Here is a 25,399-nt window from a genome sequence, read left to right as displayed (position 1 = left end):
GATGAAAGATTTTCTCTTTATAGGTTTTTCTCTATAATGTTCAATAATAACTAGTAGCCAGGTGGTGGTGGCGCACGCCTTTAATCCCAGCACTTGGGAGGCAGAGGCAGGCGGATTTCTGAGTTTGAGGCCAGCCTGGTCTACAGAGTGAGTTCCAGGACAGCCTGGGCTATAAAGAGAAACCCTGTCTCGAAAAACCAAACCAAAACCAAAAGCAAACAAACAAACAAAGACTAGTAATAACAATTTCCTAATGCATATGGCAAAGGAGATTAGCTTAATAAGCAGAGAGGGCGCTGTGAAGGAGGAAGGGTTCTTGCTAGAGCTCCTGGGATGGAAGAACCAGAGTCTGGGTAGGCGGCTGTTCAGGGCGCACAATGTGCAACAGGAAGCAGGCTGTGCATCTGGCCCTGCCCCTGGTGATCGGGAGTGCTGCTCCAAGGGACCCAACACATCAAAACCATGTCTGTGGTGGCTCTAAGAGCTGTGCAACAACCAAGGCAGAAAGAGGATGCAGGCTTTCCTCTCTCTAACACTGCGCACAGCTCATATAACTACGATTGTGGGCCAAATCTTAGGGTTTCCATTGCTGTGAAGAGACTCCATGACCAAGGCAACTCTTATAAGGACAATATTTAATTGGGGCTGGCTTACAAGTTCAGAGCTTCAGTCCATTATCATCAAGGTGGGAAGCATGGCAGTGTCCAGGCAGGCATGGTGTAGGAGGAGCTGAGAGTTCTACTGCATCCAGGAGAAGACTGATTCTCCCACAGTGAGTGGGGCTTCAAAGCTCACCCCCACAGTGACACACTGCCTCCAACAAGGCCACACCTCCTAACAGTACCACTCCCTATGGGCCAAGCATATTCAAACCACCACAGGCCCTTAAGATGAGGCCTGCTGACAAGAGGAAAAAGGCTTACAGAACAAGTATAGTCTTTCTTCCGTAAGGTGCCAGGCTAGATGGGCATACAGAGGCACAAACAAGGCTTCCCTAAGACTCAAGGACAAACACATTAAGCTCAACAAGTTTCAAGCTGACCCCATATCTCACCAGCCTCTCCATGAAGGCTTGCTTTTCCTCCTTTGTTCTCCAAATTGGTGATTACCAACACTACCTACCCACCAAGGTGCAACAGGCCGTATTGGATCTGTCTTTAGCTTCAGCCTTTACTCTGTGCTACTGTACATTATTCCCTAAAATAGTGATGTTCCCATGCCATGCCAAGCTGTCTATTGTCCTGCCTTGCCTAAGACTGTGAATTCAGTTCTGGATTCTGTTCTCAACCTTAGCCAACTGTTTACTATCAAGACAGCACATACTGTAGCATCTCTGTCTGTGAAGCCCCTTCGGTTCATCTGCTGAGACCCACAGAACCTGTACCAGCTAGAAGCCGGTGCCACATCTTATTAGTCTCCCAAGCCACATCTAGCACTGTTCCTAGTATATCTCAAGCATTAAATACAATGATGGAGCTTAACTCTAGTTAAACCTGCGTTCTGAGAACTGTATCACTGGGCAGTTTTAACACTATGAACACCATACAGTATACCTTCATGGATTGTAGGTCATATAGCCCAGTACACAATATATATAGTACACCCCTTGCATCTGGCTATACAGCATATACTGCAGGTGGCTGTAGTACAATGGCAAATACTTTAAAGACATATCAAAAAGGTATGTTTATATCAGTACTGCCATGAACCTTTGAGGAAAGTGTAGTGCTAAAACACTACAACAGCTTTGTCACAAGATTATAGGAATATTTTGATACCACTAAAATCTTTGTTAGTTTTTTAGTCTTGGTTTGCTTTCTATTGTAATAAAGAACAGGATCAAAAAGTAATTTGCAGAAGAAAGGATTTCAGCTTACGTGTCCTTATCGCAGTCCATTACATAGCAACTCAAGACAGAACCCTTATAAAACATTTATATAACATGATTAAATCATTATAAAACAACCTAGGGGCAGGAACTGAAGCACAGGCTATGGAGTGCTGCTTCCTGGCTTGTTCCCCACTACTTGTTCAGTTAGCGTTCTTACATCAACCTGGACTACCTGCTTAGTTATGTGACTGCCTGCATTGGGCTAGGCTCCCCACATCAACCATCAGTCAAGAAAATGCTACCACAGACAGTCTGATGGAGGCATTTTCTCAGCTGAGGTTCCATTCCCAAATAACTCCAGCTTGTGTCAAGATGACAAAAATCTAACCTGGGAAGTTTGGATGTTGTTGTCTTTGTTGTGACAGGGTCTCACTATATATCCCAGGCTAGACTCAAACTCATAGTGTAGCTCAGACTGGTCTTGAAGTCTTGGTGATCCTCCTGCCTCAGCCTCCTGACTATTTGGACTACAGGTGTGTGCTCCCATGTGTGGCTCCATAATAATTCCATGGAACCACTATTGTATAGTATCTGGCATTGGCCAAATCATCATGCACTGTATGATTTTGTCTTATAAATAATGAATAAAATTAATTTTGGGGTAGGCTAAGAATATTTGGCTAATCATAACAAGCCCATGTGAGGCACTGCAACACTATTACACTTCTAGTCATGTGATCTTCTGATTCACCTTTGTCTTTCCTGCTACCCCTTTCTAGGGTAGGATTCTCTCTGATCTCCAGACCTTTGGAAAACTTTCTACCATCACATATAACAAGTAGCATTATCCTTAGATCCCTCCTTTTCACAAACATGGTCTAGGGGATGGTTCTCTAGCCTGGGTGCCTTTGTGGTTTCATGAGGAATTAGATAGCTTGCTGGTAGAGGTAGTGTCAGGTGAGGGAACAGGCAAAGACAAGCCATTTCTTGGCATCTCAAAGTGGCAGTTTCCAGTTGAACCATGTAAGGATGTCTTGGGACTGGACATGAGGTAGGCAGCATGCAGTGTTTCTCACAGATGGTATTCTGTCACACTCCCTGGCTGGGTAAGCACTTTGATTTTCAGCCTCCACTTGGGGAATGTAGTGGCCACAATGCCCTTCTAAAGTGGCCGGTTTCCAGGAATGCCATGACCTTGGGCTGGATCCCATTGCAGAGGCCTATTGCTTCTCTAGCATCATAGGAATGCCCTTTCCACCTTTAGACTAAGTATCTTTGTCCATCTCCTCAAAGACCAAATCATCAGAATCATCAGCCTCCTGTCCAGTAAGGCACGCTGGTAAATGGAATCACTCGCTGGTCTCTATCTTGACCTAAGCCACTCAATAAAGTTATATTCCCTCTAGGTCTGGTCCTGTGGATCTGCAACTAGGACAATCCTCTGCCTCATGACTCTGAAGAAGTGTAAGAGATTTACTCTTCAATCTCCAGGAGGCTCACAGCCTGGAGGCCAAAATGCACAGAGAAAGTACAATGCTCCTAGAGAAAAAAATGTTTAAAAAAACCATCAAATCCAAAATACAGATATGCCAGTGCTTGTTAAAAATAATTTGTCTCAAGCCACATTTTTTTTAATTCAGGAAACTTAAGAGTTTCTTAGCTGATTTCTAAAGACTCAGCTGAATTGAATCTATGGCGCTCCAATAATAGTTTGGACAAAACCAAAAAGATGAAAGCTCCTGAGTGGGCCAGTTGTGGTTCCTCGGCCCCAGCTCTAAGGAGAAAGGGGCCTTCCTGGCCCTGTATGGATGAGCTGAGTGTTCTGGTTTCATCTCTCTGCCTTCTGTGGCCATAGAATTCCCAAGGAGAGAAGTTTAACTGCTCTGAAGAGTGGGCACATAAGAGAATGCTAAAATTTTAAGACATAGTGAGCCTTCTAGGTACTTCAACAGCCTTCTTCAAACATCCATAGGCTTCTCATAGGAAAAATTCAATGGTTCCAGAAATAACTTTTTTAAATTTTTTTTAAAGATGTACTTATTTTATGTATATGAATACACTGTTGCTGTCTTCAGACACATCAGAAGGGAGCATCAGATCCCATTACAGATGGTTGTGAGCCACCATGTGGTTGCTGGGAATTGAACTCAGAACCTCTGGAAAAGCAGTCAGTACTCTTAACCACTGAGCCATCTCTCCAGCCTCAGAAATAACTATTTTACACCCTTCCCAACCTTGAACACAAACCAAAATTGAGGGAGGGTTAGTGTCTTTTAAGACCATTTTTTTTCCTTGATGAAGTTGAGTCTTTAAAACTTAGTAAGCTCAGGAATGGTGGCTCAGGATAAGAGACCAAGGGCAGCCTGGGTTACATAGTGAGACCCTATCACAAACAACCCACAACCCAGTGAGGTGCTAGCTGTAAAAGAATGGACTTAGAGAGAAAATTAGGGGAAAGGTCCTCAGGAAGACTTACTCTCAGCATAGTAGAGAAGAGTCTGAATTCTCAGAGTCTACCCAAGAGGGAAGGGTGAAGCAAAGGAATGACAAAGGAATCACAGGAGGCAGCTAGTTGTGTAGGGTACTAGAGATCTTTGAGGGAGATTGTGGCCATTGAGAAATCCCAATGGTGAGATGGCTGAAATCTCTTTTCGGAACATTTCAGAAATGTAATTGAAGACTGTTTGCTATGTGATGTAACCTCTCCCCTGTGACCCACAAAACTTCATTAAAAGTTCTGCTACATGTTACAGCTTCATTTTTGCGGTTTAGGAGTGAGAGTTGGAAAAAGAAAGGGGCTGTTGTGACTACAAGAGCTAAAGAAACAGTTGTAAGACTGGAATAGTGAATACAATTTCAGATGAGGCAGCAAACTAGAGCCAGAGGTGACCATGAAAACCTAGGGTCCCTACGTAATTCACAGAAATCCTGGGGACAACATTGTACTTTCCACAGGACATAGGAATTGGAGCCAATGTCATTTGAATGACTTTCAAAGGATGAGATACCTCAGTTGACCCCAGCTTACAAACAGGCTTTCCTTTCCCAAATGGATGAGTTCTTGGAAAACATAAATATGCCACATGCATCTCTACCATCCCAGGGCCTTTATACAGGGACTGTATGTACACAGTAGAATCCAGAAACTGTCCAAAATGAATGCCCTGCACTTGCACACTGACTGCGAGTAGAGCTGGCAGGGAGAGACTACTGCCTAGAGAGAGCATGGAGCAGGAGAACCAATTTGGCCAGGGCTTTTTCTCAATCTGCTCGGTTTTCTGCCCTCTGACCCACCCATCAGCCTTATCTTAATGACCTCTTCACATCAGCGCCGCTGTCAGAAGGTCTTGTAAACAGACAAGGCCCAGGAGGAGATGGTGATGGAGGTGATAAAGGGTTGTGTAGAAACCAGACTGATCTCAGCTTGCTCTGCCCCCTGTGAAGTCAAAAAGCAAATATTGTCCCCTGGAAATGGGCTTCTGGTCCAAAGGGCCCAGGGTGTGGGCTGTGAGTGAGTAGACTGTCTCCAACACTGAATTTTCCCAGGGAGGACCGTAAAATGTGTCCGGTGGGACTCTGGCTTATGCGTCTAAGCATCGCTCGATACGCCATCTTCCCGATCCCCGACGCCCTGCCACCTCCCTATCCCGAGGTCTCCTGGAGAACTGGTAGTCCAAAGATCCTTAGTCTTGTGGTATCTTTATAGGAACCACACACGGCTCAATAGGGCTGATGGCACCACCTGGCGGCAGACAAGGTACAACTACTCACCCTGAGAAGCCCATCGCCCGCGAGCAGGAAAGGAGGGGCGGTTCCTGCGGCCCAGGCCACCGTGGTGACGTCAGCAGAGCGCGCCATTTCTCCCCGCCTCTTTCCCCACCCTCCTTGGGGCTGCCAGTACTTGACGTGGCGTCTCCGCCCTCTACCCTTACTTTGCGTGCGTGCTTGCGTGCGGCGGAGGCGGCTGCGCGGGCAGGTCGGAGCTGCGTGCTGTTGCTTCTGCTTCTTCCGTGGCCGCCCTCGCTGTCCGGCAGTCTTGGTTTGAGGAGCCGACGAGGCGCGCGGGTCTCAGCCCTTCGGAAACCCAAGCAGCTCGGCGCGGGGGCCTGGCGGGAAGGCGGGCGAGCGCGTGGCCGAGGGCGCCGCGCGGACGGGCGGGCGCCCGTGAGGGAAAGAGGCGGGGGCGGCGGGTTAGCCGCGGGCCGGGCCGGCCGGGGGATGTCGATGCCTGACGCGATGCCGCTGCCCGGTGTCGGGGAGGAGCTGAAGCAGGCCAAGGAGATCGAGGACGCCGAGAAGTATTCCTTCATGGCTACGGTCACCAAGGCTCCCAAGAAGGTGCGGGGCTCTGGGTGGCGGCGAGGGCCCTCGCGGAAGGAGCGCGAGCAAGCCCCGGGCCCGGACTCGGGTAGTTCGGGACTTCGGGCTAGGGTTTGGGGTGCTCAGGATCACTGACACGACGTAAGGGGTGGCCGGTGAGCGGCGATGGGCCTATCTGGAGCCAAAGAGGCCGCTCTGACCTCGCTTTTCTTTGTCCCTCGGCCGGAGTCCTGGATCTTTCTGAAGCCCGACAGGGCCAGGCCTTAAATTCGCGACTGACTTTTCCTGGATGGAGGGCCTTGAAGACGAGATTGGGAGGGGGTGAACGACTCAGCTGACCCCTGTGACCTGTCCAGGGGATGAGGGTGTGCAGGAAATTTCCCCTCAGGTGAGTGGGGGAAATCAGGCAGAGCCTTTTCAAGGCTTCTCTTGGGGAGAATTGGCCGCTTAACCAACAACTGCGTGATGGCTTAGAGGCAAGAGGAAAGAACTGTATGAACTAGGTTTTGCAGCTGAAGGTTCGAAAAGCAACAAGAAATTGAAAGGCAAATAATTAATTCGCCTTGCAGGATTCCACTTGCTAGGAAGTATACGAGAAAGGAAAATTTAGAGGTTGGTGACAGTAGACGTGTCATGGATGCAGGTTGATTCTAGTCATGTGAATAGATCACTTAGACATCCCTCCAGAAAGAAGCTTGGGTGGGTTGGAGAGGTGGGTGGGAAGAAATGATTGCTCATTCTTTACTGCACTTACTGAACAGTTCAGCCTATTGTGCTGAGCGTTGAGCTCAAAGGACATCCTTCTATTGCTCTTGGAAAAGGTGATCTATGAGGACTGAGTCTAATTAGCTCTCTCAGTAGTGGGATCGGGATCCCCAGTGCTTTCTGTCAAACATTTTCTGACCTTCCTCTAACCTGGTACCCAATTAGCAATGGACCAAAGAACCTTTGCAAAGAGGTGACCTTTCTGAAATATCTCTTGTATGAAGTTATTTCAAAGCTAACCCCGCCTACGGTATTTGTGAGGTTCAAGAATGGTATAAATTCATCAGAGCAAGATTTGCAGAGATAGTTAATCCCTGAGGTTCCTGCACCTGAACTCGTTAAAGGTGCTCTCAGTGCCTGAGAGGGCTTTATTTATTTTCCTCCAGGAAACTAATTGACTGGTCTCAAAAAAAGAAGTCATCACTGTGTGCTTTAGCTCTGTTTTCTCACAAAATTGAGATTGTTACCAATAACACCTTTAAAAGGTTTGTAGAAGGTCCCTTGCTCCTAAGGGATCCAGTTGACCTCATTTTTAGTGCTCTCATTCCCATGACCGCTTTGTTGGAGAAGTGACCTTTTGCAATCTGCACTATTTGAATACAATGTTAGAGTTCTTACAAGCAAAATGCTTATGTGCAGTACCTCAGATGAGTGAAGGGAAAGAGTTGGAAACCGTGATAGCCTAATCCCTCTAACTCTTATCTCTTACCATAAGCCCACCTTCTTTTGTCTAGGTACTCGAGAGAGTATTGGTCATTTTTATTGTTACTTTTTTTTACTTTTTTTTTCTTTCAGCGTAACTATATTCTTGCAAGTCAATATTGATAAGCCAAAATCTGTATTATACATTGTAAACTCCTAGAGACAAAGACTCTTGTTTACCATTTAATCTATGGGGCCTAGCTCTGTACCTTGCATACAGTACTCAATTGTTAATTGCCAATCTGGCTAACCAGTAACTGAGATGCTGAATACCAACAGCAGTAAATATCCCCTTTCTTTTCTTCTTTCTGAGAGGAATATCACAAATGAGTATTATTGTGAAGCCAATGCTAATGGCTTTAGAGACTCATATTCTATTAGCTAAAATAAGCAAGTCTCTGCCAGGAGTGTGGGAAGACCCTGTTGTAAATTTCCATTTGCTAGTATATTTTTCCTCATGTTATTAATCTTGTTCTTTGAGCTTTATTGTGTGGTATGTACGTTGTATAAAAATTCGTTATGATGACTAATTACCTTCCCTTAATGATGGTGATAAGAGACATTTATTTAGTTAATGGACCAGCTAAGGACTAGTCAAGGTCACGTAGTAAAATTCTGGGTAAACTGGTTTTGTTTATTCCCTCTCAGAATTTCAGCTCCTAGACATTATGACTTAGGTCACTTTTGTACCTCTTCCATGTGGTGATACTGTGATAAAGTGTAGAAATGGTGAGGGTGCAAGAGAACTTTGTCTCTTTAAAATGGTGTAGTCCTTGATCCAAAAGGATCCTAGCTTGACTCTAAACCAGTTAATCTTTGGATCATTCCCATTCCTGAGGCCCCTCTGGAATTGAGGACATTCCTAGGGCCATAGATAACTTTAATGCTTCTCAGTTTGGTCATATTCTAGTATGCTTTTCTTGACAGTTTTTAATTATTGTTTGCTTTGTTTGAGGTAAAGTATATGCCCATCAAGCAAAAGCATATCTTATTCTCCAACTATAATGATAACCAGTTTTGTATTTTTGGATGTCTACTCCAGTGCTATGGATATTACAGGGCTTGTTGGTTTGATTTAAGACTTGAATATTTGGCAGTCAAGATGCCACCTATTAATTGGTATCCCCTTAAATGAATAACTCATATGCCTCAGTTTCTGCATTTGCCTAATAAATGTCTGCTGTTTGGAGCAGGTGACACTAGATATATTTTGAAGTTAAGATAGCAACAGTAATTTTTTAAAGTATATTTTATTTCCTTCTTGAAATTTTTTAATACATTCATTTATGGAGGGAGGACATGTGTGCATGGAAGAGTCAGGATAATTTACATGAGTCTATTCTCTCCTTCTGTCTTGTGGGTCCAAGGGATCAAACTCAGGTTGTCAGGCTTGGCAACAAATGTCTTTACCTGCTGAGCATCTTGCTGGCCCTGTCACCTCTTTTCAGTGAGCATTTGTTGTAACTTATAGGGGGCCATAAATGCCATATACTGGGAAGGGTATTGTTAACCTTGAAGGCTAAGATAATTAGTGATACAGATTATCATAAGCAACTCCATAAAACATCCTAACATCCAGAAGAACATGAAAAGAATCATAGTCTTGTCCCTTAGTAGACATGAGAAATAATGGAAAACATTTTTTCCTGACCCAGGATTATAAAGGCAGTTTTCTTGAGACAACATTGATTGCTGTGGTATAACTTATATGATAAAGCTTATTCAAACTTAAAAGTGGTTTCAGGCAGTATGGTCAGGAAAGCTTGAAGTGAGAAGGAGTCCTTTAGTAGTAAGGAGAAGTATACACTGTACCACAGCTGACGTAAAACCCTGTTTAATGTTGGCAGTTATTCAAAACAAATCCGCTACATTGTTGTGCAGACAGTAACTGTCTTTGGATCTTCAGAAATTGACATTGTGTCAGATTGTTGGTTTTCTATAAATAAACCCCAGTCTCTAATTTATTGATGAAGTCTCCTTTGATGAACATGTTTCTCTAAATACCTCTCAGAATATTACCTTGTGAATTTCTGACTTCTGAGGAGGAAGGACACAGGATTCTACTGAGTGGCATATTAAACATTTAGCCTAGGTTCTGTGTAGTCCTTTTACTGCTTAGTTTCTATTCAATCATATTGTTAATATTATCTTGAAGATGTAGAAGTTTATTTTGAATTTTTAAAATGTAAACCCTCATCAATGTTTCTAAGTCTAGAAGCGGTGACTACATACAGTGTATAGAAGGCAGAGAACTAGAACCAGTCTCAGTGGCCTATCTGAGGAAATGCCTTTGGGAGTTGCTGCATTAGAGACTGTGCATAATGAATGGTTCTTAATCTTTTGAGCCTTAATCTTTGAAGAATTTCAATTTCATGAAATCATAGTTTCTGTCCTTAGGAAAATTCAGAGGAGCACAAAAATACATATTTACTTCTAGATCCTGACTTAAACCCTTGCTTTAAGTAGACAGGCTTCTAAGCATAGTATCTCTTTTCTTTACAGATCTAGATTCTACTTTAAAAAAAAAATGATTCTAGCTTGCACTTTGTCTTTGTGGTTTGGAATAAAGCTGGGGCTGGTGGTATTGTTAACCTCCTCTTTGGGTCTCATTATTGCCTTGAGAGTATAACTCAGAAACTTTTATGCTCAGAACTCAGATTTTCAGCAACTGTGGGTAAGTACTCAGATCTACTTGCTCTACTTCTCTTTATAGGAAACTGTTCTTTTCAAACTATTTTTAATACTGAGCTGATAAAATATGAATCTTATCATTTGATTTCTCTAGGTAGAGCTTATTGAAGTTAAGAACCATGTTTCACTCATACAGGGTCTGGCACACGGTACTGTTGATGAATGTTTATTGAATCCAACACTATGAAGGGATTGTCCCCAGGAGAAAGTAAGTTGGATTCATGTAGTAACTGACTTGCTTTCCTTTTATTATTGCCAGAGCTGTTTTTATGAACTTGTACCTCCCTTATGGATGGATAAGGCAGTGACTAGGGACTGGATGAGAGAATGTAATAAGAGTTTCCACTCATTTAGTAGATCTCTTTCTAATGCAGGAAATGGAAGGAAAGGGAAGAGAAAGAATACACACTACATGGCCTTCTCATTAGCTTAGTAGTATGGAAACATAAAGCAGTTGGCTTAGAGCTGTTCTTACTTGTAATGAGGGATGCAATTTGAAATTCTCACCATTGGAGCAAACATTTTAAGTACCGGGGACCCTCTGGTCAAAGTTGAAACTGGTATCTTGGATTTAAGAAACTTTGTCCCCAGGGAGTTGCAAGTTTGAGGAATAATGAAAAGTTGAACAGCTGGATTTGGAATGTATGTTAGGGCTCTGACAGTATTAACAGCCTTGCTAGCAATGCTGAGCAGGTTTTCAAACTGTATATATAATGCTGGGTGTCCATCCAGCTGAACTTGACATCCAACAGTCTGATGTGCGCTTGTCTTTGAAACACACCTTTAGAATTACAGTCTTCTGGGAATGGGCCAGTGTTGTCCTAACTGTGAGCTCTTGATTCTAGTTGGCACTAAATTTTGTGATGTTTATGTAAAATGTGTGACTTTGGCAAGATTTGGGGGAAAGGGAGACTTTCAAAATCCCTAGTTTTGGAAAGTGAAATAAGTGTTTTATAGAGATGGCAGATATATACAGTTACTCTGTAGCAGATTCCGTTTCCTGTTCATGTCCAGGTGGTTCCAGCTTCTAATTCAGTACTTGAGTTTTTAGTGCCAGCATTAGTTCCAGACTTCTTAGCAAGCAAGACAGGAAGATTCCCAGTGTTGGCTTATAATGAAGAGAGTGACCCAGCTGGCTTGTTGTGCTGGACTTGATGAATTGTGAATCTTAATTACACTGATCAATACAGTGGCCTTGGTAACAGCCTTGTAGCTGCTGTAGAATCTGTTTGCTTCAGGGTTGTAACAGAAAGAGACTAAGTTGATCGGGGACATCATGTTCTCACTGTAATAAGCTGTAGGCTAAGTCCAAGGAAAAACAAATCCTGGAGGGGCTGACCTCACTATACCCCTTCTCCAGTATTTCCCAGGAGGAAACATTATTCTGGAGGTAGTTTCTGTTCTTATTTGCCAGTTGGGAGTAAATCAAGGTTGACAAAGACTTGGTTCGTAGTGTAAGTAGGGTAAAGGATGCTTCCAGGTTCTAAAGGGTACATGGAAAACACTTGTATTGAGAAGTCCCCTGTCTGCTGGTTTATAATTGGGAATGGATGATTGATGAAACTAATCTTAGCCTTTGCATTCAGGAATTAGAACTTTTCCTATTTGGGGAGTATGGGATTCAAAATTATGCACATTCTTTTCTCATTCCATAGAGAGGGGATTAGCTGAAAGCTGGGCATGATTGGAATGAGAGCATATTACCAGTTTTTGCTAAATTTGAACTAAACCATGTTTAAAAATAAACAAAAACCATTCTGTCTTGTTTAGATAGACTCATGTTCTCCTAACCCTTTATGGATCCATCATATGCATGGTCTGTACTAACAAGTATAATTGGTATTAAAAGTAGCTTCTCCACTTACTTTCCCTTGTTTTAATTCAGAGCAAAGCATATTTAACCCATTTATTTCCTGCATTTTTTGAGGTGCTTTGTCAAAAGCCTGGCAAACTCAGTGAAATTGTTTGCTTTTTCAGGTCCTCTTTAGATTGCTTGTTAATAAATCCTTCTATGAGGTAGGAGTGTGAAAGATACCTGTCACAAAGGGAGGTTTTGGTATCTGGGCACTAAATTAGACATACTTATTCACAACAAGAGAGACCTGAAGGTGGGGCAGCTGGTGGAGAATGGGTTGGCATTTTGAATGACCAAGCTGATGAAAATTATTTTGAAATTAGATATTGGGGTAGGAATGCAACCACTATCTATGTAAGTCACCTATTTCCCAAGAAAGAAATCTTCCACCCCATGTGAGAGATCAGAAAAATAGCTTACTACTTTTCTCACATATTCAGAGTAAGTCTGGAGTAGAAGTCATAGAGGCTATCAAGTCAGGTTTGAGTAGCTCCTGTCATAGGACCTGTACTAGAGACAACTACAGATATGTCTTACAGTTTAGATTCCTGTGAGATTATTTATGTCATTTAAGTTTACTACAGGCTCCCTTACCCACTGGAGCACTCTAATAGCTGTGTACATATTCCAGAGAGAGAGAAAAAAGAAAAAGAAATAAAACAATCTAAATAGAAGGGAAATTTGTTAACCTGAAGCCTGTCCTTGGACCCAGGCTAGTAGCCTAAGCTCCTGGAATGATTGCTTATCTAGAATTAAGGATGCTCTAGGGGAAAAAAAGAAAAAAAAAAAAAGCCCTGAACTGTGTTCTTTGGACTTTATCTCCTAAACAGTCTTTATCAAAACAGGAAGGCCATTTATGAAAGAGTACTGGAGGGTATCTGTAGGAAAAATAGGGAACACCAGGCCTCTCTAAGCCAGTACCATTTCTGAGTCTAAATTCTTTTTGAAATCCTAAGTATAATTCTAACACATTGTACATACCCTTACCTCTAGTTTCTGGATGGTCAAGTGAGAATATGAGAGTTTAAACTTGTTAGTTTATATTATAAACTCTTAGATTGAAAATAATATCTTAAAGATTTGAGAAACATTTTAGTAAAATTCTAACTTCAAAAGAAAAGCAGATTGGTATAGGGTATAGTTAATTATTGGCGAGTTAAGAATTTAACTAAAGAATAGATCAGAAGCTTGTGCTAGGGAGGAAAAGACAGTACTTAGAAAGTTGATTAAGCTGATCAGGCATGTTACCAGCTAAAACCAGTGCTAATATGGCTCTGGTGTTTGATGTAAAAGAATGGCCAGGCCTCCCTCAGGATGAGTGCTGCAGGAGCAAGGATGGAACTCCTTCAGGGTACTGAAAAAGAACTCAGTAGGTAGGTGTGTCCAATTGAGGCTGGGTCCTAAGCAGCTGACCTTAGAATCACCACAGCCCAAATGTTCCTTTACCTGAAGGAAGTTCTTAGAGGATTCTTAGTTAAGGCTTTGAGAACTTGACATGCCCACACTGAAAGACTGCCGAAGGGGTATTATAATGAGTGTTCCAAGCTAACCGTGTATATAGACTCGGGTCCCATTACCTCATGGTGATCTGAGGATGATCAGAAACTCATCCCTCCCCAGAGAAGTCAGGAGGCTCTACCTGGTTCCAGTTCTAACTGCTTTCTTGTAGGAAAACAGGAAGCCTGCTGTTAACATAAGGATATTTCATGGTTTGCTTAGTGATGCATTAAAACTGATGGGATATAATCATATACTAGTTATCTTTACTTACTGGCTGGAGTGGTGGCTCAGCAGTGAGGAGCATTCATTCCCTGCTTTTCCAGAGGACTGGAGTCTTATTCCCAGTGCCTAAGTCCGGCAGCTCACAAATGCCAGTAACTCCAGCTCCAAGCGAGCCAAGGCCCACATCTGTTCATACACTGAAAAATAAAAATAAGTATAAATATTTTTAACTATAAATATTTTTAAATGACCACAAGAACTTTAAACCTCACTTTCCGGGGCTTTAAAATCTATTTTACAGTTCTAGTCAACCTGTAACCTCATACTCCAGTTTGTATTTTTCTTTATTAATTTTTTCAGCTTTTTAAATATATTACAGGCAAAATGTTACATTGTACTCAAAGGGTACAATGTTATACTGTGTTATTTGTATACACTGTCAAGAGATGACTGTAATCAAGCCAGTTAACATAACCATTTCTTCAGTTATCTTTTGTGAAAAGTTCAGCACACTGCTAGCCATGCTGCTGCTGAAAGTGCATAATAGCAGCTCTCCAGAAAGTACTCGCCATAGTCACCCAAGACCATCCTGTATATCAGATATTTATATTAAGATTTGTAACAGTAGAAAAATTACAGGTATGACATAGCAATGAAAATAATTTTATGGTTAGAGGTCACCACAAGGTGAGGGAATTTATTAGTGTTGCAGCATTGGGGAGGTTGAGAATAAACCTAATAGGTCTGTTCATTTTAGGACATCAGAATTGTGCATCCTGTTCTCTCAACCCTGGAACCTAACTGCGTTTCCCGCTATGAGTTTGGCTTTTTAGATTCTGCATAAGAGATCATTTAGATAAATGCTTAACATGCCTAACATAGTAATAAAACCAAAATTTATTAAGCACATACCATGTTATTTAAAAGTAGATGATTTCAACAAAAGTAATAGCCTTATAATAACGTTTTAGCTGTGGTTCTGTAGCATTGTGATACTAGAAAGTAAGAATTCATTGGTGACAACTGTTTTTATTTTAACCTTAGCCAAATTAAATATAACTTCTTAAAGATTTATTTATTCATGTATTTTATGTTTAAAAGTGCTTTGTCTCCATGCACACCTGAAGTGGGAATCCAGTCCCATTACAGATGGTTGTAAGCCATCATGTGGTTTCTGGGAATTGAACTTGGGGATCTCTTTGAGACAGGGTCTTACTATTTAATTCTGCCTGGAACTTGATTTATAGTCCAGGCTGTCCTATGACTCACAAAGATCTGCCTGCTTCTGCCTTGTCGATGATCAAAGGTCTGTGCCAGCATGCCCAACAGTGTAACTTTTATATTGTGACGATTTAACTTCGTTGGGTCTTTCCAACATATTCTGTGATTGAAAGTGACTTGCACAGGGTGCTTTTTGAATGATTTACTGTAGACATAAAAGGATCTTTTCAATTTTAGGAACTCTGCTCTCTGTGCTAAATGTTAAACATTTAAAAGAAAAGTTTCCTTGTCACAATTTAGCGCTGAATTTTTAAAAATGCATTTAAAATACACGTCAGCATATTTTAAAGTATAGTAACTCCTGAAAATACTCAGTTTCTCAGGTAAACAAACCCTCTTCCCATACACATCAGTAGTCAATTTTAACCACATCAAATTGGAATCTTCCCTATACTACTACAGATAGTTAAGATATAAATAGGAAATTATTTAGTAAGTGGTCAATATTGGACTGCCCATACATTGTCTACACTGTAACAAAGAAGCAAGAGTCAGAGCAGAGCTTTTTGCCTGTGGGGTTTAAATTTGAACCCTGCTGGTCTGCACAGTAGTATCTCAACAGCAGGGCATTAGCAACTCAAAACTTTCCTCCCTCCCTTCCTTCCTTCCTTCCTTCCTTCCTTCCTTCCTTCCTTCCTTCCTTCCTCTTTCCTCCCTTCCTTCCTCTGCTCTTTCCTTTATTGTAAAATGTATGTTCTGAAAGAACTGTTTGATTCCCCTAGAGCTCACAATTGTTCTGGAATTATTCTCAGCCTTTCAGCAACCACAATCTTCAGTAGACCACCCCTTGAAACAGCAGGGGACTGATTTCCCCACCTAGTTCCAAAAGAAGAAATGCTACTGAGCTTGTGGCTTGTTTGGGATTTTTGTTTTTAGTCTTTGCTTTTTTACATTTCAGTGTCAAGTTGCCTTAAGCAAATCATACAGCCCCAACTGCTACCCATCCTGTTTTTGTATCTGTGAGCATGCAGCCCTTAGATAATACTAGTTTTTTAAAATAACAAATTGTTTTGTAAACCATAAGCCATTAATTTGAGACAGACAATGTAAGAAAAAAGTCAAGGAAATCTGGGTATTTAGGATCTTATTACTTATTAAATTTTATTTCTATGTATGTATGTGGGCAGGTGTTCATGTAGAAGTCAGAGGACAGCTTGCAGGAGTTGGTTCTCCCCCCATATTTGTCCCAGGATTGAACTCTGCTCTGTCAGACTATAGCATTCACCATTTCCCACTGAGCCATTTCACCAGCCTGATATTAATGATTTCATTGTTTAACATACTAGTACATATTGCTTTTAAACTTTTCTTATCAACTTTAAGTAAAAATTCTGATCTAGTACTTACTGTGTTGTGAGGATTGTTCTTTATGTGTCAGGAGTTTTTTTAAAATTGAAAATTACTTGGATTACTGATATCCTGGCAGTGTTACTTATTGAGAAAATAACTCTCCTTAAACAAAGTTCAATGTTTTTTTTGTATGCTGTGCAGTATTAGCAAGAAAACTGGATCTTTGTGCTCCTGCACATACCACTGGTTAGAAAACAACAGAAGACAGGCTCAGGAAAACCCAAACTTGAATATGCTAGATGGGTAGCATATTGTTCATTACTCATCCTGGAGTAATAGGTAACTTTTGCTTTAATACAACTCCAGAGAAGCCTCAACTGACAGTCCTTTTTGGCTTTTTGCTTCTTACAAGCCACATAAATTAGTAGTTTCATAATAATTTTTTTATGTAAACTTGAAGTATGGAAACTAAAATCAGCAGAAGCTGATCAGTAGGGGTTTCACTTTATCCTTTCACATTGAAAACATGTAACCCAGCTATAGGGTTCATTGGCTCACTTAGAAATAATTGTGGTTGCTACACAGTTGCTAGTTAACTTGGGCTCCTGGAAGTCAGGTTTATTTTGTTATGTTTTGACAGCTTGAACGTATAAGCTTATGGGAAGCAATTAATGGATGAAAACTTTTTAAAAAACAAGTGATGTAGATTCTGTCTGGTTAGCCCAGGACTCAAAACACCGGTTCTCACCGACATGACTGCCACACGTCGATAGCTGCTTATAGTTCTGCCACTTAAACACTAGTTGGTAGACTCCATTTCTTCATCTCCAGTTAGACATTAGTCTAGCCTTCCCAAATGCTGAGCTGACTCACAGTGTGATTCACATACTCACTAAACAAATGCAAGAATTTAAAATGTAATTGGTTTTTAAATCTCACATAAGCTGTACTTCAGACCAACGAAGAAAAATTTGCTTTTAAATATTGCCTTCCTCTAAGGTTAAGACATTACCCAGTGGTGCCAGAGAACCAAGTGGGTGTCTTTTTAGGTCTGTCCACTTTGTTTGCTGCCTGTTAAATTTTCTTCCCGTAGACATTTGTGTGAAGTGTACATATAGGCCTGTTTGTAAGCAATTGACAAGTTTCCCTCTTAAAAAAAGAACATCTCCACCTAGCTTGCAGTAGGATATGCCAGTCTAACTTTAAAGGTGCCATTTAGCATGTCATTGGCGTAAAAAGCTAGCTTGATCTTTGCCAGGCTAGCCTGGAACTTGTGATTCTCCTGCCTCAGCTGGGGATCGCAGGTGTGTACTGCCACAACTGTGTTCTGACCTGATTTTATAATATGTGCTCTATGAATCTAAACAAAGTGACTTCCAAAGAGGGACAGAATGTCCAGAATATTTAACTTGATGCCTTTTGAAAAAGTAAGAGAAGGAAGATGAGAATGTAAACAAGTGTCTGCTGGAAGAAAGGCAACACAAAAACATACAGAAGCCACTGAAAATAGAGTTGAGGGAAGTGAGACTCTGGATCCAAGTGTAAAGCTTGAGTCATGTCTATTTTATGTCAAGGTAAAATTTAATAGATGGGGGGAAATGAAATGTTAAAAGTCTTTAGAAACACAAATGAGCTCAACTAGCACAGGAGATTAAGCTAGTGTATCAAATTGTGCAGGCTTCTAGTAAACAGTACTTGGACTGTATGTCCTTCCTGAAATGTATAAGGACAATAAGAACTTGAAGGAAATCTCCTTACCTTTGTGTGTGTTTGTCTACACTGTGGCACAGAGTGTGGAGGTCACAGTGCAGTCATGGGTGTCAGTCCTCACCTCCGCTTTGCTTGAGACAGTGTTATTTGTTCACTGCTTCATGTGCCTGTGAGCCTCGCCTGCCCCTAACTCCCATGAAAGCGATAGAACAAAAACAAACAATAACAACAAAAAAACAGCTCTCTAATGTGGTTCTCTGGTATCCACTGTGCTCTATGGCATATGCATGCTCTTCTTCCACATGTACATCATTCACAATAGTAAAAAATAAAATGTTTTTAAATGTACAAAAAAGAATTTATTAGAGTTTTCATGTTTGTACCTTTTTGCCTCTATTACATGAAAGTATGCATGCACATATATATATATATATATATATATGTATATATATATATATATATATCAAGTGTATGTATATACCACATGAAAATTCAGAGATTCATTCTAAATCAAGAGTATCTACATATTTATTATACTATTTTTTTGAAGGTTTTTTTTTTTTCTGTGTTAAGCATAAGTTTGGAAAAATAAAAGCTCCATAGTGGTGCTGGGAGAGGAAGATCAACAGCCCTTTCTGACATGTTACTAAAGTAATGCATATGTTCTATTGAACAGGAGGCTACAGTCACTAGTGCTAATTTCATCTTAAAGTCTAGAGGTGCCAGTAGTTGCGTGTTCGGAGAGGGTAGGCTGGCATGATATGAGGATAAGGTAATTAGGCTTACTTAGTAGATGTGGAAAGTTGGTCTCAATGTGTTTTACATTATGTTGTAAAGTGTGGTTTTTAGAAGATTAGGAAGGCTACCTCTGTACTACTTCAACACCTCCTTCAAAAAACAGAATTAAAAGTCACTGACTTGTTCTTTTTACCTTTAGTTGGCAACTGCTTGGTTGACTGCGGCTCTTAGGGAGATGGTAGAGGCCTGTGAAGAGTTGTCTCTTGAAGAAAAGGGATAGTGGCTGATGGAACACCACTTATGCTTTGGGAAATTTTCAAGTGTTGTCTCTCATGGCTTCAGTGACTCACCTCTATAGGCCTGATAGTACCCTGTTCTTCCTCACACTAGCCTGCCTTGACACAGTATCACATTGAGTTCCATTTTGAAAAGCATAATTTATCTGACTGTGGAATTAGATTCTAGTAGTGTGTGTTATTGGTAACGTATAAAAGGATATGGTGGAGGAAGTATATGTGTGTTGTGATTAGTCAGCCTGCCCACCCACTCCCTCCTGGAAACTCAGGCCCCATCTGGGGAGAATGAGAACTTAAGAAACTTAAGACAGAAGGAAGATGGAACAGCCAAAACCTGCTCGGTCTCAGAAAAATGTTTCTATACCAGGAAGTGAAAGAGACTGAAGGTGCCTAGTTTGGTTCTGTAGCTCAAAAATTATCCTTTTTCAATTTGTGTTAGCCAATGTGTTTGAGGGCAAGTTATTGGAACGAAAAGACCCCCCCTTTCTTTCTTCCTTTATTTGTTTATTTATTTAATGTATATGAGTATTCTGTTTTCATACACACCAGAAAAGGGAATCAGATTCCATCACAGATGGTTGTGAGTCACTGCATGGATGCTAGGAATTGAACTCAGGACCTCTGGAAGAATACCCAGTGCTCTTAACCACTGAGCCATCTCTCCAACTCTCCTTTAGGAAACTTCTAATTGAAGTAAAAGATGCTAGGCTGCTAGACTTGGTTATTTCTTGTTTCACAATATTGGTGTTTATTGTTGGGGTGTTTTGTTTTTTGGATACACTTAAAATAGGAATCAGATGGATCTCTGCTAAGAATCAAAGAAAAAGATGCTACATTGAGAAGGGGGGCTAACTATTTTCAACCTCTTTTCTATCTGAGAAGGTAGTGGCTGGGAGTAGAGTCTTGAAAGGAATAATTAGCTGGAAGATATATGGAGAAGAGGTTAGAAAAGATGGCGGAGCCTTAGACAGTGTTTAATATACATCTTAGTAATTGTCCTTCTTACATTCTCTAGTTTCTGATAGTCTTTTTTGGCTCAGTGCTGTTACCTAAGAAATATGCTACCCATAATTTCTAAGCAGCAAAATTCTGTGTACAATATGCCAGAGAAGGCAATGGAACAGAATGTATATGTTTTTAAATGCGTCAGAAAACTGAAAGAGGGATACTGGGCCCTCAGATAATCTCAGTAGTTAGAAAGACTAGTCCTTCCACGCACATCTAAGATATGCTTTCTTAATGATTTGTTTTCCTAGTACTTGCTGTTTACCTTTGAGTCTAGTTCTTCACCCTTAGGAAAAAACCTTCCTGAGGAAATTAAAAGCTGTTAGATAGGTATGTGAAATAACAAAGTTAATAAGATGTCTGGTCCAACCTCTAATTTTTGGAGGACCCACATTAAACAATATCTGGATAAGGCATAAACGCAAGTCATCATATCTACTAAAATATATGAAAAACTGCTTTAAAATAGCACCTTAAACTGGCCTGAAATTTAATTAGATTTTAAAGATACAACAAATAGACTTCCATGTTTGTGTGTGTTATAAAGTAGCCAGCATGTTCCTAGAGGAGCAGTGAAAGTCATGGCAAAGCCGTCTGTTACTATTACATGGAGAGTCAGAGCTCATACACAGATTTTAGAGAGCCTTAGTTCGTGCATCCATCTGTCATAGGATGAAGTGGGAACTTAGTGCCAAGCAAATATGTTGACTAGAAGAATTACACATTGTATATTGTCCTGATCATTGTCACTTAACCATAGGGTCATAGTAGTGTTCTGGTAGCTTTTCATTTCCTCTAATTTAAGAGAAAGAAAGAAAATTTGAATTAGGTATGGGAAGGAGGGAGGGCAGCTGAGCTATTTACTTCTGAGTGTGTAGACCATATACTCAACTTTGGGTAGTAAAAAGTATTAAGATCAATTAAACAAATAATTACAGTTATTTTTCTTTTGAAGTTTGTAACTTTTTTGGGTTGCCTGTGTTCCCTTTGTCTTGGTAAGTACTGTAGCATCTTGTAGATCACTCTGTCACTACACCCACCATAATGAACCCAAATTATTAGGTCAGGCTTTTCCTAATGAGCCTTAGTGTTACACAGAAGTCAGTCCAACTATCATAAGTTGTGGTTTAAAATAGCACACTATACTCATACGTACTATACTGGCCTTAAGATGCAGCAAGTAGACATCTGTTTGGATGTGCTCGTTGGAGAATGGTTGATGTAGCCTATCCTTTCTCATATAAGCTGTTAGTCTGAGAGTGGAGCTGAGTGGTATTTTGGGTATTTTCTTTCTATCCTGTATTTACTTAAACCTTATGCTGAAGCACCCCAGTGAAAACCTACAGGTTGGAGAAAATCATGACAATAAGAAGTAATACAAACCATGCTTTTGCAATTGTCTTGGGTTTTCTTTTATCCAAATTACCATATTTTTCTACTTAACTACACTGAGTTTAACCCAAACAGAGAGCTGCTATTAGATCTGGTTCCACTAGAAACCAGAAGTTGGTTTTGGCAGCAGTATCCTTATTTACAGCATAAAGGTGAACAGCATGAGAAGATTCTTTCCACGTAGGGAGAAACAGCTGCTAGCTGGAAAGAACTAGTAGAGTTAGACTCCTGTAGGAAACTGGCAGAGCCGCAGCATTCATTCTGTAGCAGCTGCTGTGAGAAAAGTCTCTGCAGCTTGTTGTTCAGGGTAGCAGAGAGGACAAGGATATCATGCATCTGTGTGCTGCTGGACCACCTTACAGACAGCTATCCACTATGCCATTACTTGAATTAACACTGCCTACTTCCAGTGTGGACAATATCCATTATTTGAGAGATGGGGTTAGGAGCACTGCACATAGTAGTAAGCTACTTGCTGTAGCCTACTGTTTTTAGATGGGAAAGATTTTGCTAAGCTTTAGACCGCTGATAAGCTTTATTAATACAAGGAGAGATTATGTCTATTAATCTCAGGTTGCTGAAGAAATATTTCTAGCTTGCTTCGACTGCTTCTCTATGTTTTTTATCTAAAAATCTGCAAGTGTTACTGAAGTTCCTTCCCCCACCTCACCACAATGTAGGTGGTATCTGGAATCATGCCCAGAACCTTTTGAAAAAATAAAATAAAAGATGAAGAGGAGAGGGAATCTAACAGCCAGGAGAAGGAGCACTTCCGAACAGGCTGCCCATGCCAGCAGCAGGGAGCCTGGTGGAGGAAGTGCTGCCTCTGGAGGCTGTTAACAGCCAGCCGCTGATGGGCTGGCTCTTGACTTTACTTTTTTTCCACTGCCAAAGTAACTGCATATTAGGTTGAAATTCATTACAATGGTCATCTCTCCTTGATTTACATCTTACTGACCGAAGAAGTAGTGAACATGTAATTGGAAATACTATTTAGAAGGATTTAGTTTTTTGTTTGTTTTTCTTACTGAAGAACAGTTATGTATTTGAATTTAAAGTACTTAAAATTAAAGTTTCAACACTTAGAGTAAAAAAAAATGTCTTGGGCTTCATGACAGTATTTGTTAATTGTATTCTGAAGTGATATGTGTGGCTCAGCTTGATTTGTGATGGTGTCACTTGTCTTTGAAGCTTGACTTAATACTGTACAAGAATGGAGTTTTAAAGGTTCACTTCTTCTGCAGATGTTTATTAAATCCCTTCCTGCATGTGTGAGGCCCTGACTTGCTCTGGGAGTATGTAGTTCTTCTTTATGCCTTCAGTATCTGTTTTCAGACTTAATAAAACAGGCTCTCCCTTTCTGTGTCAGAATTGCCTAAGAAAAAGCTTCCACAATTAGATGGTGAACCAAGATGAGTTCTAAACCCCCAGATTTCTGTCTCTAGTCTGCTATTTGATTCTGTCCTCTGCGTTTGTTCTTAGTGGGAAGCATGCTGGATAAGAAGTTCAAAATACAAGCCAGTGTCCCTTTGTTTGCTGCTTTATGACTGTAGAGTCCTACCAGTTCTGTTTTTCATTTGTTCATACTAACTACCCATGCCAAAGCTACAGACCAAAGCTTGCTTCTTACACGCAGTGCTACCCCAGCAGAGGATGTATGTGTTGGAAGAGGAAGATGGTGCAGCTGTAGCTAATGTAGAGTTTACTTTTTTAAATTTAATATTTTGTGTATATGAACGGTTTGCTTGTCTGCATGTATGTGCACAACAAGAGTTTAGTACCTTCAAAGGCCAGAGAAGGGAGTTGGGTCATCTTAGGCTGGAGTTATAGAGAGCTGTGAGCTGCCATTTGGGTGCTGGGGATAGAACCCAGGTCCTCTGGAAAAGCATTCAGTGTTTTTAACCACTGAACTATTGCCCCAGTTCCCGGTTTACTCTTTCTAACTTGAAAGTATTGATGATTGGGCCATTTCTATTATGCAGAAAAACTTTTCACCTATGGTAGTATACAGTTCCAGAGATACTATTTGTTAAGGACATAGTTTAATAGTTTCTCCATAGGAACCTTTTCAGAGTTCTGAATATGAATCCGGATTCTCAATTTTTACTCTTCTTTTTCAGGAATGTGGGTTTTATTTCAAATTTTGTAGAAAGAGGTCATCAAAATTTATCTGAGAGTTCAAGAGGAAAGGTTTAAGCCAATGGTTCTCAACGTGTACATTGAGACCCACTTGTCAAACTTCTGTCTTCAAAATTATTTACATAATGAACATAATTTTATGTTTGAGGGGTCACATCAAATGAGGAACTAAATTATAGGGTCAAAAAGTAGGAAGATTCAGAACCACTGGTTTAAGCCATATAATAACATATTTTCACACATTACTTTGTTTATAAATAATACTGATTGCAGACTATTTTCTATTTATTAAAGCCAGTGGCCCAAGTATTCTACCGTGTAGATATGGTGACACATACACATAGCCCTAACACTCAGGCTAATGGACTGACACAGAAGAATTGTGAGTTCTGAGTTAGCCTAGGTCTTTAAAAGAACTTGTCATTAAAATATATATATATATACACACACACATATACATATATACATGTATGTATGTATGTATTCTGAAAATATCTAGTTCTAATTTATTCTACCTATTTAAAACTTGTCATTATTTCCTTCTTTTATATTCATCCTGATTAGTTAGAATTTAATTAATGGAAAATTTGGTGTCCACTTTAAAACTTCTCTTTCATCTGTACACTCTGGTATTTTAAATTTTTACTGGTGCTACAAAACTCTAGGGATACTACATTGGTTTTAGGAACTACAGATGACATAGCTGGGCTGTAATATGTTTTGCTATTGCTAGACATCATATTCAAAAGCAAGGCCACTGCCAAATTCAGAAGAAGAATATGCCACAAGAGCATATACTTGGAGAGAATACAAAACCAGATTATGAGGTTATATCTGTTTTCTGATAGAATTGAGCGAAAGGATAAAGAGTTTAGTGTTAATGTGTAAAGGTTATATAAAATGGAAGGGAGAAACTTAATGAGATGAAGAAAATTTAGTAAAATTGGATAGTTACTAAAATTAAATGACTTTTCAGAATTACCCTCTTTCCCCTCCAGCCTAGGTCTTCCTGAAATAACTGGAAAGAGATAGTAGTTTTAAAAGAGTTCAGAAAGCAGCCTCTTCCCCACCTTTCTAATGAGAGTTACTGCCATAGTAAGAACCATATGGTACTGCTGTATTTTAGGGAAGTTAGTGTATGGCTTTGGAAAATGACATGTTTTGGTAGAGCAAGATGGTTCTGAGGGTAAGGATGCCTACCTCCAAGAGTGACAGCTTCAGTTCTATCTTAGGACTCACAGGGTGAAGAGAGAGAACAGACTTCCACAATTTGCCCTCTGACTTTTTGTGTACCTTGGTACATACATATACACATGATAAATAAGATCTGTACAATTCCCTTGTACTAAGTTTTCAGCTTTTTACCTTTCTCTTGTAGCAAATCCAGTTTGCTGATGACATGCAAGAGTTCACCAAATTCCCTACTAAGACTGGCCGGAGATCTTTGTCTCGCTCCATCTCACAGTCCTCCACAGACAGCTACAGTTCAGGTAGGTGTGACTTTCATGTTCTCTCTGTCTCTTCTTATTCACTGGTGCTCTTCACTAATACTTACAATGTGAAAATCATTTCCAGCAAGATTTGTAGCTGAGGATGCTTTTGTTGAGATTTTCTTTCCCAAGCTGTTTTCTGTGTAGTCTGTGACCATTGCCTAGTTAGTGG

The 25,399-nt window shown here is 40.5% G+C and overlaps 1 protein-coding gene across 5 annotated transcripts in view; it reads left to right on the top strand.

Moving 5' to 3' along the window:
- Nucleotides 1-5,768: 5,768 nt before the first annotated feature.
- Nucleotides 5,769-25,399, top strand: part of Ahcyl1 (adenosylhomocysteinase like 1) — a 33,767-nt gene continuing 14,136 nt past the window's right edge. Inside the window, exons 1-3 of one of the 5 annotated variants that reach the window (XM_028757276.1) lie at nucleotides 6,193-6,539; nucleotides 10,446-10,517; nucleotides 25,116-25,227. In XM_028757276.1, coding sequence (XP_028613109.1) covers nucleotides 25,137-25,227 — 91 coding nt within the window. In that variant the 5' untranslated portion in view covers nucleotides 6,193-6,539; nucleotides 10,446-10,517; nucleotides 25,116-25,136. Of the gene's footprint in view, nucleotides 6,540-10,445; nucleotides 10,518-25,115; nucleotides 25,228-25,399 lie in introns of all 5 variants that reach the window. The other 4 variants (XM_028757277.1, XM_028757274.1, XM_028757275.1 and 1 more) reach the window with 4 other exon arrangements.

The sequence above is a fragment of the Grammomys surdaster genome, unplaced genomic scaffold, assembly GCF_004785775.1.
Source record: "Grammomys surdaster isolate TR1022 unplaced genomic scaffold, NIH_TR_1.0 126158, whole genome shotgun sequence".
Classification (NCBI taxonomy): Eukaryota; Metazoa; Chordata; class Mammalia; order Rodentia; family Muridae; genus Grammomys; species Grammomys surdaster.
The sequence above is the reverse complement of the archived record's forward strand: the minus strand, read 5'-3'. Positions and strand labels throughout refer to the sequence as shown.